Source organism: Geotrypetes seraphini, chromosome 14 (assembly GCF_902459505.1).
Source record: "Geotrypetes seraphini chromosome 14, aGeoSer1.1, whole genome shotgun sequence".
Taxonomy (NCBI): Eukaryota; Metazoa; Chordata; class Amphibia; order Gymnophiona; family Dermophiidae; genus Geotrypetes; species Geotrypetes seraphini.
In genome coordinates, this window is record NC_047097.1 from 48520724 (window position 1) to 48539277 (window position 18554).

Here is an 18554-nt window from a genome sequence, read left to right on the forward strand (position 1 = left end):
AAATCAGCAAATAGCCCTGTATGTTGTGAGGAAGTGGATCAGCTCTTTACCATACATTTTAATATGCTATGCACTGATGTCTAAGGCGGGAGGGCGGAAACCCTTTCAGTATACAGTGGCCTTTAACAAAAAGGTAAACTGTTCATTAAGGGTGTGCTGTAGCCCACGGTAGCTTTCTACCCTGGTCCCAAAGGCTGCTCACCACCTCATCCTATACACACACTCTTGCCTATTATGCTACTACCACAAGTTTCAAGTTTTATTAAAATTTTGATGTATCGCAATATCATTAATTCAAAGCGATTTACAATTAAGCCTATCTAGTCCTGCCGAACTCTAAGGATCTCAACTGAACAAGCACAAGAGCAAGCTCATGCTCAGGATTTGCCCCAACCTTACAGAATCCTCTGCCACGTAAAATCTCTGGGGTTTTGGGGAAACCTTCACCATCCTGGTTTTTTGAAGCTGCTTAGGGCCCACAGATTTAACAAGGGTTACCTGATTCTAAGCTAAAAACTCCCTAAGAATGCCCAATATAAGTATGCTCCACTCTTGGTAATCACCCCTTCCTAATATATTTGTACACAGTCCTCAATTTCCTAAACTGATTATTTTTCTGTGATATATTTATCTACATTAATTTTCTACCTCACTGTGACTGCTTTCCTTTTATCATGTATTTATTTTCTGCATTTCTGTCCCTTATTACATTTAGGAAATGTATTTATTCAGTCACAGACTCAAACTTGCTGGTAACTCACTTTGAGCTCGCTAGTTGGATAAGTGTCTAATAAATAAATGATGATTAATAAACAAGCCTTAGCAAAAAAATATATCAATGCAAATCAATTAGAATATGAAGAGAAAATCCAAATCTATACTGAGAGATTTGATGGAAATAAAAGAAGTCAACCAATGTAGGATATAGTAATAACTGAACTAAATACACATTGCTTTATCTCTGTTTGTTGCTTTTATAAAACAAAAAGATTAATTTAACGCGTTGAGCTACTGAATATATTTTACCACTACTGTGTACAGATAAATGAATGGGCCTGTTCTTATTAAATTGATTTCTTGACACACTTCCAACATAAAACAATGGAGGGAGTGCATGCCAATAGATCTCATGCATATTCATTTCGGAAATCTTGAAAATCCAACTGGGTTGCCTAACCCCAGACTTAGACAATTAAAAAAACTGCAAATCTCATATCTAAAAAGCTGAAATTCTTTTTACTGAATTCCTTAAAAGACTTACTGGGGGGGGGCAATCATTTCAGGGAAAAAAAACATTTTCCATAAAAACTCTGTTATATTGCTAGAGCCTTTGAGAAATAAACTGCTCAACTGCACACAGGTTATTAAAAGGTGAGTACTGAAAAATCTTACAGGAACTACAAGGGGGGTCAAGCCTCACTGTGGTCACTCATCCAGAAAAAATATACTGCAAAGCAAGACAATAAGGAAGTGGTCTGTAGATTAATAAATCTTGCAGCAAAGGTGCAGGAAAAAGCATCACACTTTGATCAGATTTCTCAAGCCATTTTATTCTTTAGTTTTGCTAAGGCTTGAAAATCATGATTTTTAATTTGATAATCTTCTTTCCTGTAAGGAGTAACAGGAGTTCTGACAAATTAGTTTGTTTCATTTACTCACGAGGATTGCAGAAGGCTTCATCTACATTTTTCAACTCCACCTCCTTGTGACATTGGGCAGTGCCCCATCTCCTCAGTTTATACCAAAGAGGAGAGAAAACAATGAGGACATGGAGAACTCCCCAACCAAATCAAGTCTTTTCTGCTCTGTAAAAAAGGCAATAAATTAAACAGGCTGAAACTCATTACAAAGGTAGACCCAAATACGCCACATACCTGAGTGCAAACAGCACTAACATTTATACAGCTGTTATAGGCTCTCCCATGGACTTTGCCACAGCGAACTATCACACCACGTATTGTACTTGTTTGATAGGTGAAAACAATCAAATTCATACTTACTTAGTGGCCCTAAGGCAAGCATTTGGAGACACACATCCCTGTCTGAAACAGGCAGCAGGCTGACATCTGACAAGGCAGGTGTCAGGACTCCTATCCCTCTTTACAGGGATTTACCAAAGCAGTCCCCTGAGTCTAGGGCGGGGCAAAAAAGCCTGCTGCAAGCACCGAGGGCCCAAAGGTGGGATCTACTTGTGCTGTCATGTCCACTCTGTAAAGGTTTATAAAGGTATGGAGAGCAGACCATGTAGCTGCCCTAAAAATTTACCTTGGGCAGAACCACCTAGCAACCTGCCCATGATGAGGCCATGTCTCTGATGGAATACACTTTCAAAGAAATTGGTGGCTATTTACTACAGCCACTACAGCAGAGGCAATAGCATTGCAAAACCAACTGGAAATGGTCACCTATGAGGCTGATTTCCCCATTTAGTAAAGTTGGTTAATATAAAAACCATGATCTGAGAGACAAAATTCATTCATCATCTCAAGAACTTTCCCGACATCCAGCAATGCCAATACTTTGTCCTCTTTCCTGATGCCTGCAGCCAGATTTCCTGATATATATGAAAAGCCAAGATCACTTTTGGTCGAAAGGAAGGCACTATGCATAGAGCCATGGCTGCCTCCATGAATCTGAGAAAAGGCTTCCTATATGATAGAGCCAGGTTCAGGTAAGTTCACTATCGATAACTACTGAACATAAGTTTGGTCATTTATAACTGTTGAACACAAATGAAAAATGATATACCGTATTTTTCACTCCATAAGATGCACCTGACCATAAGACGCACCTTAGATTTAGAGGAGGAAAACAAGAAAAAAAAAATTCTGAACCAAATTGTGCACCCAGCCTCCCTCACTTCCTGCCAGGTTCTGCACCCAACCCCACACTCAGGCTCTACACCCTGTCCCTCCTTCCCTGCCAGGCTCTGCACCCTGTCCCACTGCCCTGAAATGTAACCTGCCCTCCTCACCTCTGGTGGTCTACTGGTAGACTGGGACAGGAGGGATCCGTCCCAGCCGACTAACAATATTTTCCTCCTCCCCCTTCATGGTACCTTTTTAAAACACCCCGCCCACGCCCGCCCTTCCTTTTAAAATACTACCCGCCCTGCAGTATCTTTTTTTTTTTGAAATGCAAGATAGAGATTTTTATTTCCAAAAGCTAACATTTAAATTAATAAATGCAAAATAAAATGTTTTTTTCTACCTTTGTTTGAACACATTTTTTGTTTGTTTATTTTTTTTTAGGGGGGGGTAATTTACTTTGACTTCATGTGTCTCTTTTCTGGTTTTACCTATTTCTTCTGTTTGTGCATCTTTTCCCCTCTTTCCCTTCTCCAGTGCAGTCCCTTTCTTTCCTCTCCACCTGCTCTTCCCCATCCCCATGTTCCTCCTTACTTCTCCAGCAGCAGCAATGCAGTCTTCCCCGCAGTACCTTTTTAAACGCCCTTTAAGCCTGGTGGTCCAGCGGTGTATGGGCCAGCAGGAGTGTGCTTTCTGCGCTGCTGCCTAGGCCTGCCCCGCTTTCTGAATGACTGCAGGCAGTTCTCATAAGCAGGCCATATTTTTAAAGGGCGGGCGGGCAGTGTTTTAAAAAGGTACCGGGAGAAGGGGGGGTTGTTTTTGCTCCATAAGGCACACCCACTTTTCCACCCTTTTGGGGGGTAGAAAAAGTGTGTCTTATGGAGTAAAAAATACGGTAACTGTTTTCGTGTTTTTAATGGGCACTATAAATTTAAAAATACGGTAACTGTTTTCATGTTTTTAATGGGCACTATAAATTTTTAAATGGAATGGACACTGAGATTTATTAAGACTGTGACACTTTCATTTAGCGTTTTTGTGTTTAGCACATGGTGGAGTCATTTAAAATAAAGGAGAGATTACTAGTGATGCAAATGAAGCATTTGTGAATAGGGGATTTTCCCCTCATGCAGATATTGAGCAGTGGAGACTGCCAATGTTACTGAAACTCTCCTTGTATATATATAAGCAATATTATTATTTTTTTTTTTTATTTATCATTTTCAAACTTATATCAAGCATATTAACTTGTACAGAAAGAAGTTTAACATATAAACATATTACATCAGATTAACATTAAGACAAAAGAAAAGAAGAAAAAAAATAATATATATATATATATATATGCCAACTTTACTCAAGTCCTACATTAGGATCCAAGATTAACAAAATGCGAGAATATTAAGAAAATAATCACTAATATGAAACTGTAGAGCTGAGGACTAATGCCTATATTAAATAATGAGCTAATGATGTTGTTCTTCCTTCAGACGAGATGATACCAAGAAATTAGTTAACTGAAATGGTTCAAAGAAAACATACTTGATCTGGCAGTGATTCACTATACACTTACAAGGTTGCCTTAAATAAAAAGTAGCCCCTAAAGCTAAAACACCTGGTTTCAGAAGAAGAAATTCACGTCGTCGCTTCTGCGTTTCACGTGAGAGATCGGGAAACATCTGGATTTTCAGTCCAATAAATTCTTTTTGTCTATTTTTAAAGAATAGTCTCAAAATCCATGCCTTATCTGGCTGAAGAGCCACTGTTAGAATTAATGTCGCTGGAGTTGCCAATTCTTTTTCTGATGTTTCAAGTAAAGTTGAAACATCTAATGCTTCTTGGTTGTTAGTCACATATGGTTGAACTTGATTTTTTGTAGGCAAGTAATAAACCTGGGAGAATGGAGGCATACACTCCTCCGTGACTCCCAGTATTTCTTTTAAGTATCGTTTAACCATTTCTCTAGGGGGCACCATAGCGACCCTTGGGAAATTAATCAATCTTAGGTTATTACTTTGAGCATTATTTTCCAAAGACTCAATTTTTCTCCTAAGATTTGTATTATCTTTAATTAGTGTCTCTTGAACATTTTTAAAGGATATCAAGTCCTGTTCCATTTTCTCACTAGTCTCTTTAGACAAAAGCATATCATTTTGAAGTTCTTTTATCTCTTTTGTTTGTTCAATTAGTTTCCCTTCTATGTAAGCAATATTATTATAAATATACAGTTGGTTTATCTGGTGTCCATCCATGAACCTATAGGAGTTCATGATCTTATCAGTGGTTCCTAACCTTGTCCTGGAGCACCCCCAGGCTAGTCTAGTTTTCAGGAGAGCCCTAACCATTTTAGTCTTTCCTCATATGAGAGGAGTTCCAACCTCTTTATCATCTTGGTTGCTCTTCTTTGAACCTTTTCTAGTACCATTATATCTTTCTTGAGATAAGGAGACCAGAATTGAGCGCAATAGTTCAGATGAGGTCGCACCATGGAGCGAGTACCCCCTTGCAAGTCAAGTTTTCATGTGCATGAGATTGATTTACATATATATATGTATATACATACATATATGTATATACATATACATATATGTACATGTATGTATATATATGTATATACATATATGTACATATATATGTGTATATATGTATGTGTATATATATATATATATATATATATATATATATATATATTCATTGTGGATATCCTGAAAAACTGACTGGCAAGGCAATATTGCAGAAATGACGGGAACACTATTATAGAATTACTAGTCTTTAAGCCCGTTACATTAACGAGTGCTAGAATAGATGTGTGTGTCTGTCTTTCTTTCTTTCTCTCTTCTTGGCTGCTTTCGGTCTTTCTTTCTTTCTTTCTTTCTTTCTGTCTTTCTCTTTCCTCAGCTGTCCACCACCACCACCCCTTGTCTGCTCCCCCTGTCCAGCAGTAGCCCTTCAACCCTTCTTTTTATCTCTTCCATGTCCAGCAGCACCCCTTCCCTGATCCCCCAGTCCAGAACCCCTTCACTGCTCCCCCTGTCCAGCAGCAGCCTTCTCTCTTTGTTTTACCTCCACCCCCTGTCCAGCAGCACCTCTTCCCTGCTCCCCCTGTCCAGCAGTAGGCCTTCTCCCTTCCTTTTACCTCCCCCCTATCCAGCAGCACCTCTCCTTGTCCAGCTGCAGGCCTTCTCCTTTCCCTGCTCCCCTTGTCCAGCATCTGCTAGCCAGGGCAGCCTCGGGGCTTTTGCTAGGCCGGCCCTCACCTCGCATTATCGAAGTGGGCTAGCCTAGCAAATGCCCTGCGGCTGCTGCATTTGCTGGTCTGTGGGAGAGAAGAGGCGTCCCGGCAGTGGCAGCGCAGGAGTCAAACTGCCACTCAAATCGTTACACATGCCACAAGCCACCCCACGCGCCTGAAATCGAATTCGGCATGGAGGCGCACATCACGCTGTCAGGGAACACAGCATTGTACGTGCACGTGCACGCTTAGGGTTTTATTATAGAGGATTAACATAAGTTAGAAACATAGAAAGATAATCCTTCAAGTTTCAAGTTTATTAGGTTTTTATATACCGCCTATCAAGGTTATCTAAGTGATTTTACAATCAGGTACTCAAGCATTTTCCTTATCTGTCCCGGTGGGCTCACAATGTATCTAACGTACCTGGGGCTATGGAGTACTGAGTGACTTGCCCTGGGTCACAAGGAGCAGCGAGGGGTTTGAACCAACAACCCCAGGGTGCTAAGGCTGTAGCTTCAACCACTGCACCACACACTCCTCCTAATGGCAGATAAAGGCCAATGGCCCATCTAGTCTGCCCTTCCTCTCTCTAAGAGATTCCATGTGCCTTTTTGAAGTTAGCATCTACATTTAGGCACACCCATTTTGGCATGTCAATAGCTGGTGTAAAAGCGCATGCCTAAATTTGGACTTTAATGCATAACTTACAGTTTTCTCTAAGTTACATAGAGCCCAATATTCATACCACAAGATGCAGCCTGCCTAAGTCCTGCGCTCAGCAGTGAGCCTGGATATTTAATGCTGGGCCATTTCCGGTGACTGGAATTTGAATATCCATTTTTTTTAATTGGCTATAATTTAACCAGTTAAGTCGGTATTCAGTGCTCAGTGGTTACATTATAGGACTTATTTTTAGGTGGCCCAATTTGAGCGCAAAACTTAGCTAGTCAGCACCAAATACTGCCAGTTATCGTGATATATAGCCAGTTAACATTTAGCCGCTAACCACACATATTCAGCAGAGATAACTAGTTAGCTCATGCTGAATATTCAAGATTAGCTGGTTAGAAACAGAGAAACATGATGGAAGATAAAGGCCAAATGGACCATCCAGTCTGCCCAACCGCAGTATCCACTCTCTCTTCTCCATAAGAGATCCCACATGTGCCTGTCCCACACTTTCTTGAATTCAGACACAGTATTTGTCACCATCTCTACTGGGAGTCTATTCCACGTATCTACCACCCTTTCTGTATAAAAGTATGTTCTTAGATTCATCCTATGCCCTCTCATGCTGGATTTTTCCTCATTTGAAAAAGGCTCACCTCTCGTACATTAATGCCACAGAGATATTTAAACATGTCTATCATATTTCCTCTCTTCTGCCTTTCTTCCAGAGTATACCTATTGAGGTCTCTATGTTTGCCCCATCCGCTTTAAGACAAAGACCACTAACCAGTTTTGTAGCAGCTCTCTGGACAGACTATCTTATACATATCTTTTTGAAGGTGCAATCCCCAGAATCTGCACAGTATTTCAAATGGGACTTCACCAGAAACTTATACAAAAGCACTATCACCTCCTTTTTCCTACTGGCCATTCCTCTCCCTATCTACCCAAGCATCCTCCTGGCTTTGACTGTCGCTTTTTCTACCAGTTTTACTACCATGACATCATCAGACACAATCACCCCCAAGTCCTCGCCTTTTTTCGTACACAGAAGTAATTTGCCCCCTATATACTATACTGTTCTCTTGGATTTTTACAGCTCAATTGCAGGACTCTGCATTTTTTAGCATTAAATCTTAGTTGCCAACTTCTGGACCATCCCTCAAGTTTCATTAGATCTCAGTCTACCCAACAGTTATGTCTGGACCATGCTCCTCCCCTGTGAATTCCCTCCTTGTGTTTCAGTGCTAAGTGGGTTTCATGTGTCATTTTTACAACAACACCGTGCTCACCTAATGCTTATACCTGCAAGTGCTAGTATTCTATAAATTTAAGTGTGCAAAGCACCTATTTATAAATTTAAGTGTGCAAAGCACCTATTTATAGAATGAGGGGGAAGTACCTGTGGAAGAGAGATTAAGCTATCCTGAAAGTTCTAAATTCTAATCTCTTCCTCAGCTTCCTGAAAGGAGAGAGAAAAATGAACTAGAGAATAACACAGGGACAAATTTTTCCCCGTCCCCACGGGAACTCATTTTCCTGTCCCATCCCGGAGAGTTCTCTTCTTGTCCCTGCAAGCTCTGTCCTCATCTGCATAAACCTCAAACACTTTAAAATCATAAGTGTTCGAGGCATGTAAGGCAGAGCTTACAGGAATGGGGCAGGGACAGCGACAAAACTTATGGGGACAGGGCGGGGAAACTAAGTTCCTATAGGGACAGAAAAAAAGTTGCCCCCTTGTCATTCTCTACACAGCACCACTGTAGAAGTCAAAATGTAGTAAAAGTAAAGGACAATCAAGCCATTGTGACATCACTGATTAGGTTGGCTCTTAGGCATTGGTGGAATGAGGCATTACGATGTTACAATACCAGCTCTGGTTATCAGAGGCTGAAGCTTTTCACACTATTTATTTATTCAATTTTCTGTACTGTTCTCTCAAGTAGTGAATGACACGAAGACAAATTTTTCCCAGTCCCCACGGGAACTCATTTTCCTGTCCCAGCAAGTTCTTTTCCTGTCCCTGCCCCATTCCTGCAAGCTCTGTCCTTATCTGCACAAGATTCAAACAATTTAAAATCATAAGTGTTTGAGGCTTGTATGGTTAAGGCAGAGCTTACAGGAATGGGACAGGGACAGTGGGGACAGGGAAAAATGTGTCCCTGTGTCATTATCTAAAACAGGGGTTTCCAAAGTGCGGCCCGCGGGCCACATCTGGCCCATGATATGATTTTATCCATGGAAGAATTGTGCGGAAATGCGTCACTTGTACTAATTTTCCAAGGAGAATCCACCAAAAAAACAACAGATTGTTGATACATTTCAAATGCATTAATTAAATTGTGTTCAAAATATATTGATATTCCATATGACATAATCAGGCTTGAGGAATGGGCATCAACAGGGCAGATTAGATTCAACGTGGGTAAGTGTAAAGTGATGCATGTAGGTAACAAAAATCTCATGCACAAATACAGGATGTCCGGGGCGATACTTGGAGAGACCTCCCAGGAAAGAGACTTGAAAGTTATGATCGACAAGTCAATGAAGCCATCCACGCAATGTGCGGCGGCGGCAAAAAGGGTGAACAGAATACTAGGAATGATAAAGAAGGGGATCACGAACAGACCGGAGAAGGTTATCATGCCGCTGTACCAGGCCATGGTGTGCTCTCACCTGGAGTACTGCATCCAGCACTGGTCGCCGTACATGAAGAAGGACATAATGCTACTTGAAAGGGTCCAGAGAAGGGTGACTAAAATGGTTAAGGGGCTGGAGGAGTTGCCGTATAGTGAAAGATTAGAGAAACTGGGCCTTTTCTCCCTCAAACAGAGGAGATTGAAAAGGGACATGATCGAAACATTCAAGGTACTGAAGGGAATAGACTTAGTAGATAAGGACAGGTTGTTCACCCTCTCCAAGGTAGGGAGAATGAGAGAGCACTCTCAAAAATTGAAAGGGGATAGATTCCGTACGAATGTAAGAAAGTTCTTCTTCACTCAGAGAGTGGTTGAAAGCTGGAACACTCTTCCGGAGTCTGTCGTAGGGGAAAACACCCTCCAGGGATTCAAGACAAAGTTAGACAAATACCTGCTGAACCTGAACGTACACAGGTAGAGCTAGTCTCAGTTAGGGCACTGGTCTTTGACTAAGGGCCGCTGCGTGAGCGGACTGCTGGGCACGATGGACCACTGGTCTGACCCAACAGCGGCAATTCTTATGTTCTTATGTTAATATTAATATTATTCACAACTTTATTTAATATTGAACCGTAATTGTATATACTTCTACCTCGGTATTCACGGGGGATAGGGGCAGAGCCAGACCGAAAATTGAGAAAAACCGTGAATATCTTCTCATCTGGCTCTGACCCACCCCCGCCTCTCTCCCACCTTCCCCCCGGCATCCTGGCCTTACCTGGTGGTCTAGCAGGCTTTTGGGGCAGGAGCAATCTTCCTACACTCCTGCCCCGTGCAGATCGCCAATAGGAAATGACTGCCGTGAGTTCCCATAGTCTCTTGAGACTACAACGGGAGCTCACGGCAGCCATTTCCTATTGGCGATCTACACGGGGCAGGAGCGTAGAAAGATCGCTCCTGCTCCGAAAGCCTACTAGACCACCACATAAGGCCGGGATGAAGATTAGAGAGAGGCAGGAACGTGCTAAACTGGGGGTGGGGGTGGGGGGGTGGGGGGGTGTCCCTTCCCCCCAAAAAATTGCAAATATGTGAAATCACGAGTGTTGAAACAACGAATGGGGAGAGGGAAGTGTACTTTATTTCATACTTGTTCAGCCTCAGTTGGCAGTGTCAATTTGCGGCGTTGTAGGTAACTCTGGCGCTGTGACTAATCTTTAAATTGAATCTGGAAGTTCATTACTAGTTGTTACAGTTAATTGTCCATAAGAATACTCCATTTGTAATTGCATAAATTGATATTTAAAGGTGAATATTCACTTATTCACATTTGAAATCGCTACTTGTAATTAGCGTTTCAAAATTTGAACCTCACTTTTAAATACAAAAACAATTCCATCATTCACATTAATGGTTTTATTATAATTTGTGATGAAAATATGAGAATTTGCTGGTAGTGTTTGTTGTCATTAATATACGACAATTTAATCTTGCATACTCTGTAATTAATTTATAAAAATTTCTGCTTTCAATAGAAACATGATGGCAGATAAAGGCCAAATGGCCCATCCAGTCTGCCCATCCACAGTAACCATTATCTCCTCCTCTCTCTAAGAGATCCCACTGACTATCCCAGGTTTTCTTGAAATCAGACACAGGGCCTGTTTTACAAAGCCGCACTAGCAGCTGTTGTGCAGTAACGGCCCCGAAGCCCATAGAGATTTAAAGGGCTTCAGAGCTGTTGCCGCACGGCTTTGTAAAACAGGCTGACAGTCTCTGTCTCTACCACCTCTACCAGGAGACTGTTCCACACATCTACCACCTTTTCTGTAAAAAAGTATTTCTTGACATTACTTCTAAATCTATCACCTCTTAACTTCATCCTATGCCTTCTCATTCCAGAGCTTCCTTTCAAATGAAAGACTTGACTCGAATTTACATCACATAGGTATTTAAATGTCTCTATCGTATCTCCCCTCTCCCACCTTTCCTCCAAAATATACAGATTGAGATCTTTAAGTCTGTCCCCATTCGCCTTAAGACGAAGACTACGCACCATTTTAGTAGCCTTCTTCTGGACCGATTCAATCCTTTTTATATATTTTTGAAGGTGCAGCCTCCAGAATTGTACACAATGTTCTAAATGAGGTCTCGCCAAAGTCTTATACATGGGCATCAATATCTCCTTTATCCTACTGGCCATACCTCTCTCTATGCACCCTAGCTTTCGCTGTCACCTTTTCAGCCTGTTTGGCCACCTTAAGATCATCACATACAATCATATCCAAGTCCTGCTCTTCTGTAGTGCACTTAAGTTCTTCACCCCCTAAACTGTACTGTTCCCTCAGGTTTTGCAGCCCAAATGTATGATCTAGCATTTCTTAGAATTAAATCTTAGCTGCCAGAGTTATTTATCTTTTTTTTTTACTATGGCAACCTGAAAAGTGCTGAAGTACCCAATGTGGCCCTTGTGGCAAAAAGTTTAGAGACCCCTGCTTTAAAAGGAACTTCTCACTTTTGTCTGGACTGTCTTAAGGCTCAAACTGAGTCAGACAAGCAAGGCAGGCTCTAAAGCCATAGCTTCATTTGCGTCTGACCCCTTAGAAAAAGAACCAGATGTACTGTAAGGCATACTATAAAGGCATGCAGCTGAAAAAGTCCCTGATGGACCTATTAACTGTTTTCCACAGCATGAGAAACAGCACAGGGCTACAAGTGAGCAAGCACAAAAAGTGCATATCCTCCTGGGGAAAAGAAGCCCTTTCTCTGAAGAACAGAAACAAGACCAGTGTTGGGAAAGAAATGGTATCACCCTAAAAGGAATATGTGAATATGTGCTGGTCTCATTCTAGCAGATGGCATTTCTCCAATGGTCTTCTGGGTGAGATGCAACAAAGCTTGATAAAGTGTTTGTAATTTAACTTGCCCTGTTCCTAGAAAGAAAAATTCTTAACTAAAAAGCCAGCATAAATACCCCTATCTGGAAGCTTTTTTTTAAATTTATGTAATGATGATATTGATATTGGAAATGTAACTTTTCTTACCATTGTGTTTGTTTATAAATTGTATATGGTTTTATCTAACCCGCCCAGATTTTGGAAAGTGCAGGTTATAAATAATTGTAAATTTAAAAAAAAAAAAAAGTTCTCAGTTTAAAGAACATCAAAGTCACTTTGAGACACAGAAGCTAAATATTTGGAATAGACTGAGTATGGAACTGCAAACTAGCTCTTACCACTGGAGCTGTAATGTCACCTAAAAATTTACTTAATGCTCTTAGGACTGGATTTACTACAATGTTAAAGTGCTCTACAGCAGTGGTTCCCAACCCTGTCCTGGAGGTCCCCAGGCCATTCGGGTTTTCAGGCTAGCCCTAATGGATATGCATGAGAGAGATTTGCATATAATAGAAGTGACAGGCATGCAAATCTGCTCCATGCATATTCATTAGGGCTAGCCTGAAAACCTGATTGGCCTGGTGGTCCTCCATGACAGGTTTTGGAACCACTGCTCTACAGCACTAGCAAGTGATACTAATAAACAGATTTCATTCCATAGAATAGGAACTGCAATAAGTAACACATACATTCTTCATATTAAAGGGGACAGCGCCTCTGTAAGTCTAACCCAGAGACTGTTATTTGTGGTATTTATGTTGGCCTGCCTCATTTTTTTGCTATTTCAGTTTGTCTGCGGTGTTCTTTGCTCACAGGTTTAAAGACAATAGACTGTTTTCAGTCCAATTCTTTATATGTGAGTTTGCAAACCATTGGACCCCTGAGGAAGGCATGTTCGCCGAAACACGGACCGTGTAGGGTCCAGTTGGATTTTTATCATTGTATTTTTTATCATTGCACTTTTTTAATTGAATTTTCATGGTTTTATATGTCAGTGTTTAATAAATTATCTCCAGAACATCTGTATCCAGTTTTTGGTTTTGTCTCATTGTAACCATGCAAGCAACTGTGTTGTTTTGCTCTGAAAATACAACAAAAACGTTTGGTGTGTTGTTTGTTTTTTGTTTTTTTTTTATTAAGAAAAGCCAGCCTAAATAAAAGCTACCTCCATTTCTTGGTCAGGTCTAATCAAAAGGATAAAAAATGCCTCTTGATCAAAGAGGCTTTGAAAGATTATCTGCAAAATTTCTTTACATACCCATCAGATCTGAATTTATGAAAGGTGTTGGGGACAATCCACCTTCATGCTGTCCTAATCGACTGTCATTCAAATGATCACCGTAATGAGGGCTGTCTGCAAAACCCTGGGGGAAAAAGAAGAGCAGGGTGTTAGGAAGATTTGGCACTCTTGCTAATTTAGTATAATGACTCTCTACTAATTAATGTAGATTTGTAATTGGTCATTGTCACCATAAAGTTAGCACTGAAGCTCTAAAGAATTTGCAGAAAACACATGCCACACACATATATAATCTTATTTTACTATGTGTGTAAAAAAAAAAATACCAACTTCAGCATTCTACTGAATAGAGATCAAGATTTCTTAAACTGAAGCAGTGTAGCAGGAGCAGAGAGATTATTAAATGTACCCACTCATAAATCAAATAAAGCCAAAGTCACAAATCGTGTCGAGGTTTTAAGTTCTATCCAGAAAGATTTTGTATTGCAGATCCAAGTAGTATAGTGAGAAAATGTACATTGAAGGACAACATGAAACATCAGAAGAAGATTAGATGGCATGAAACACTGAGCACAATGGAAATTTTCCTCATTGCTAATTCCTATTCCATTAATTCTGACCCATGGCCATTATTGCCTGAGAAAATGTAATAGTGACCGGTATCTTTAAACAGGAAGTTGTATCATAACACTTCCTGTCCCTCCTTCTCTTCCTGCAGCACTACACCTCACACAGATTCAATAATCTGTAATACATATCTCATTCATGTGCTTTAATTTTTTATATTAATCTAAGTTCTACTTAGACCATCATAATACAGTATAGGCAAGCACTATGCCCCAAAATATTCATAGGATGGTTGTTCTGACATTTAGGAACAAGGGAACAAATAGCTAAGAAAAATGTCTTTTAAGCTCAGAAGGGTTGACTTGTTGGGTGCTACCTTGCAAGCAGGAATTCACAGTAGTCTAAAAAAATTCATCTCCCAAATGCCACAACAGAGGTGCTCTAGTAAAATGCCATATCATTGTTTTTCAAGTTTTGTCAGTAGAGAAATAAGTTTTTCCCATATACAAAACAGAAGCTGCTCTAGTTAACAGGGTAATTTCTGAACCAGTTGGATAAAATCTATTTGTGTATAAAAAGTGTCAATTTCTGAAAATGAAAGTATTCATACGCTTTTTCCCTTCTAAAATGGTTCCCTATACTTTTATGTACCAGGAGTTAAATACAGATCCCAGAAAACAAACTGGCAAGCGGTCCACAATTTCCAATTTTAACTATATGCCCATCACGGCCATGTATTGCAGAGGCTGCTTCAGGGGCTAGACATGATTATCAAAACAAATAAAACCATTAGGGGGGTCTTTTACTAAGGCGCACCAGCCGATTTAGCACGTGATAAATGCTAACACACCCATTATATTCTATGGACGCGTTAGCATTTAATGTGCGCTAAATCGGCTAGTGCGCCTTTGTAAAATACCTCCTATATGAGAACTGTAAAATTATACACAAAAAATATAAATAAGATCATCAAACAGAAAACACTACTAGAACCTCACACACATAAAAACCATTGTATTTTTCGCTCCATAAGACACACTTTTTTTTCCAACCAAAAGTGGGTGGAAATGTCAGTGCATCTTATACAGCGAAGATACTTAAAAAAAAAAAAACCCACCCTACCCCCACCCCAACGTACCTTTTTAAATACCCGCGCCCAATACGGCTCTTCCTAGCATCGGTGAGCACCCTGCTGACTCAAAGTCCTTTGGAAGCCTTCTCTCACTCTCACCCATGCTGTCCACATTCAGCGTCCCGCCGGGGCCCTCATGATGGGTGGGGCCTTACCTCCAAAGCTGTTTCCTGCACCCAGCGAGAGAGGTCATCTTGCACGCTGTGACCGCCACTGAGCTAATTATGGCAGCCTGCAGAGCGAACTTAGCAGGCTGCCATTGGCCTCCAAAGCACATTGCCTCTGCTGCGGTCCTGCCCCTGATGTCAGAGGAAGGGCAGGACCGCAGCAGAGGCAACGTGCTTCGGTGGCCAATGGCAGGCTGCTAAGTTCGCTCTGCAGGCTGCCTTAATTAGCTCAGGGGATGGGGCTGGATTGTGAAAGAAATGTTGGATGCACAGTCAGAAGGAAGACCAACCAGAAACTAATTAAATCATCAGACAACAAATTTATTTTATTTTCAATTTAGTGATTGAAATGTGTCAGTTTTGAGAATTTATATCTGCTGTGTGTATATGAAAAAAGAAAGGAAAGAATTGCATTACAATTAGAAGGGGACGGGGGTCACATGATGACGCACTGCTAAGCGCCTGAGCTCTGACCTCCCCCTATTCTAAATCGCCCTTTTTCGCCAGCAAGAACTACTTTTTTCTGCGCAAAAACTGGAGTATTTGGTGCCGACTACCTGCGGACATCGGAGGGTATGCAGCTTGGAGTGTGCAGGGGTGAATTGGCAGTGTTATGCCCGCTAAGGCCCCGTGGCCGTCCCGATATAGGCAGACCATGCTCTCCCCGAAAATGGCGTTGGAGGAGACTCCGGTGCGAACAACAGTTGTTCTGCAAGAAGAAAAGCTGCAAGAGCTCCTGAGGTACCTCTCGGCCCTTATCGACGATAAGCTGACTAAATTTTAGGTGTCCGTCAACAACGTCAAAGACAGCGTGGAGTAGCATGGGTCCCAGCTTACCCACCTGGAAAACAGAGTGTCGGCGCAGAAGACCGCGGTACTCATGAAGCTGAACGTATACGAGCCCTGGAGACTCAATGTTACACCCTTCAAGCCCGCTTGGAAGACCAGGAGAACTGCTGGCATCAAGATATCTGCGGATCCTTGGGCTACTGGAGAGCATCTGCGACACAGACCTGTGGAAGCTTGTGGAGCAGTGGCTACCAGAGCAGGTGGGCCTAGATTTGGCAGGGGTGGTGGAACGGGTCCACTGAATTGGTAACATCCACCAGTGTAAGCTGAAACCGCATCCCGTGATAGCCCGCTTTCTGAACGCAGCGATTAAAGATCGTATTCTTGCCCTATACCTTTTGTTGTCTGGTCATTTTATTTTCAGATTAAGGTTTCTATTTCCTTCTGTCTTTTCTTAACACACTTACCAGAGTCTTCCCCTTTTTTTGTATATCTCCCTGTATCCAACTTTACCCCTCTCTTACTCCCTTATGCCAATATGTCTTTCATTCTCTTTCCTCCCTCCCTTTGCTGTGTTCACTGTTTCACTTCCTTCATCTCCTTGGTTCAGCATCTTCTCTTTCCCTTTCCTTCTCTCCTCCTCTTCCCTGCAGGTCCAACATCTCTCTCCTTTTCCTCCAGGTCCAGTCACGCCCCAACATGGGTCCAGCACATCTCTCCCTTCCCTCCAGCTCCCCCCCCCAACATGTGTCTAGCACCCTGCAGGTCCAGTCTATCTGTACCGTCCACCCCCAACCAAATGGGTCCAGCACCTTTTTCTATTCCTTCTAGCTCCAGCTATCTCCCTTCCACTCAGCCCCCCAGACCAGATCCAGCTACTATCTCCCATCCACTCAGCCCCCAGACCAGGTCCAGCTCTAGCCTGCATCTCCCTTCCACTCAGCCCCCAGACCAGTCCATAGCAGCAGAATCCACCCCCAACGAGTCCAGCAGCACCCCCATGCAAGTCAGCATCTACAGTACATGTTCCTCCTCAACTCCCCTCTCAGCCCATGCCTATTTTACTGGATGTTACATCAGTGAGGGACTAAGAAGAGGGAAGGCCTCGGTGCAGGCCTTTGAAGATTGTTCTCCGTGGTGGCTGAGGCTAAAGGTAAAACAGGTGCAAGCTGAAAAGGGAGTTGAGGAGGAACATTTAGGTGTTCAGACTCGCATGGGGGGGATGCTGGACTCATGGAAATGCCAATCCGGGCACAATTTTTTTTTTTAAACTGGGGAAGCAAGATCTTTTATCACTCCCATGGGGCAGTAAAAGGCCTTGTTCCTGCTCTGGTGGTAGATGGCCCAATTTTTTTCCCATCCCTGCGGTCAAACCAAGGTTTGCACATTGTTCAGTCACTGTGTCAATCTCTATTAGTAATACAGTAAATGATGGCAGATAAGGATCCTATCCAGTTTGCCCAGCACATACAAACTCTCTTATGGAACACAAGATTCATCCTTCCTTTCCTTTGATACTCAGTTTTTGGAAATCAATATGGGGACAGATTAACCTCATACTGGAATCAACAATCCCTTTGACATATGAGGCAATTATATGTGGAACATTGCTGCATATCAAGCTTCCCATCGATCGCTACAAAGGCAGGCTTTTCCTAATCATGACAGGAATTGCTATGCAATTGATAACCAGCAATTGGAAAAATTGCAACCGCCTCAACTTTCCGTTTTGGTGGGCCAGTTTATGGTTAGGTTACAAATATGAAAAGATGAATGCGGATATATTAGGGAATAGCAAATTATTTAAATTGGTTTGGGGCCAGTTGACATCCTTTGTTAATTCAACATAGTTGTCTTTGTTTAAACTTTAGTTGATTTTTATACATATCCAGGATTGGGTGGGTGGGGGTTATTTTTCTGGTTCATTTCTTGATTAAATTGTTGGATGGGAGTGGAGAGAAATTTATTTTCTGCATTGTTATTAATGGAATTTAAGTGCTTATTTTGTTATTAATGTATATATAATTCATGGCACTTTGTATTAGCTTTGAAAATTAATATAGATTAAAAAAAAAAAAAAAAGGATTCATCCCTCCCCTAAACTTTCAAAGTTACAGTAGCAACTAACACTCCATGCAGGTTGCTCCAATACTTCATTTTCACTTTCTTGCCTCTTTATATTCTCATTTATCTCACTTTTTAAAAAAAATTCACCAACATCCTTTCTGCGAAAAAAATATTTTCTGACATTGTTCCCAGCCTATCCTCTTGGAGTTTCATGTTCTGACCCTTAGTTAAAAAAACTTTTTCATGGACAAGGGTTCATTTCTCTGACATTATTAATACATTTCAGGTCTTTACATGTCTCTATCATAGTCCTTGCAGAGCAGGGGCTGTGAATCAGGGAAGCCAAGC

General features: G+C 41.5%; 1 protein-coding gene across 11 annotated transcripts in view; it reads right to left on the reverse strand.

The window, feature by feature from the left end:
• TCF12 (transcription factor 12) overlaps positions 1-18554 on the reverse strand; it is an 807409-nt gene that overhangs the window by 499973 nt on the left and 288882 nt on the right. For all 11 annotated transcript variants that reach the window (XM_033920038.1, XM_033920035.1, XM_033920040.1 and 8 more), the window contains one exon: positions 13503-13608. In XM_033920038.1, the coding sequence (XP_033775929.1) occupies positions 13503-13608 (106 nt within the window). The remainder of the gene's footprint in view (positions 1-13502; positions 13609-18554) is intronic.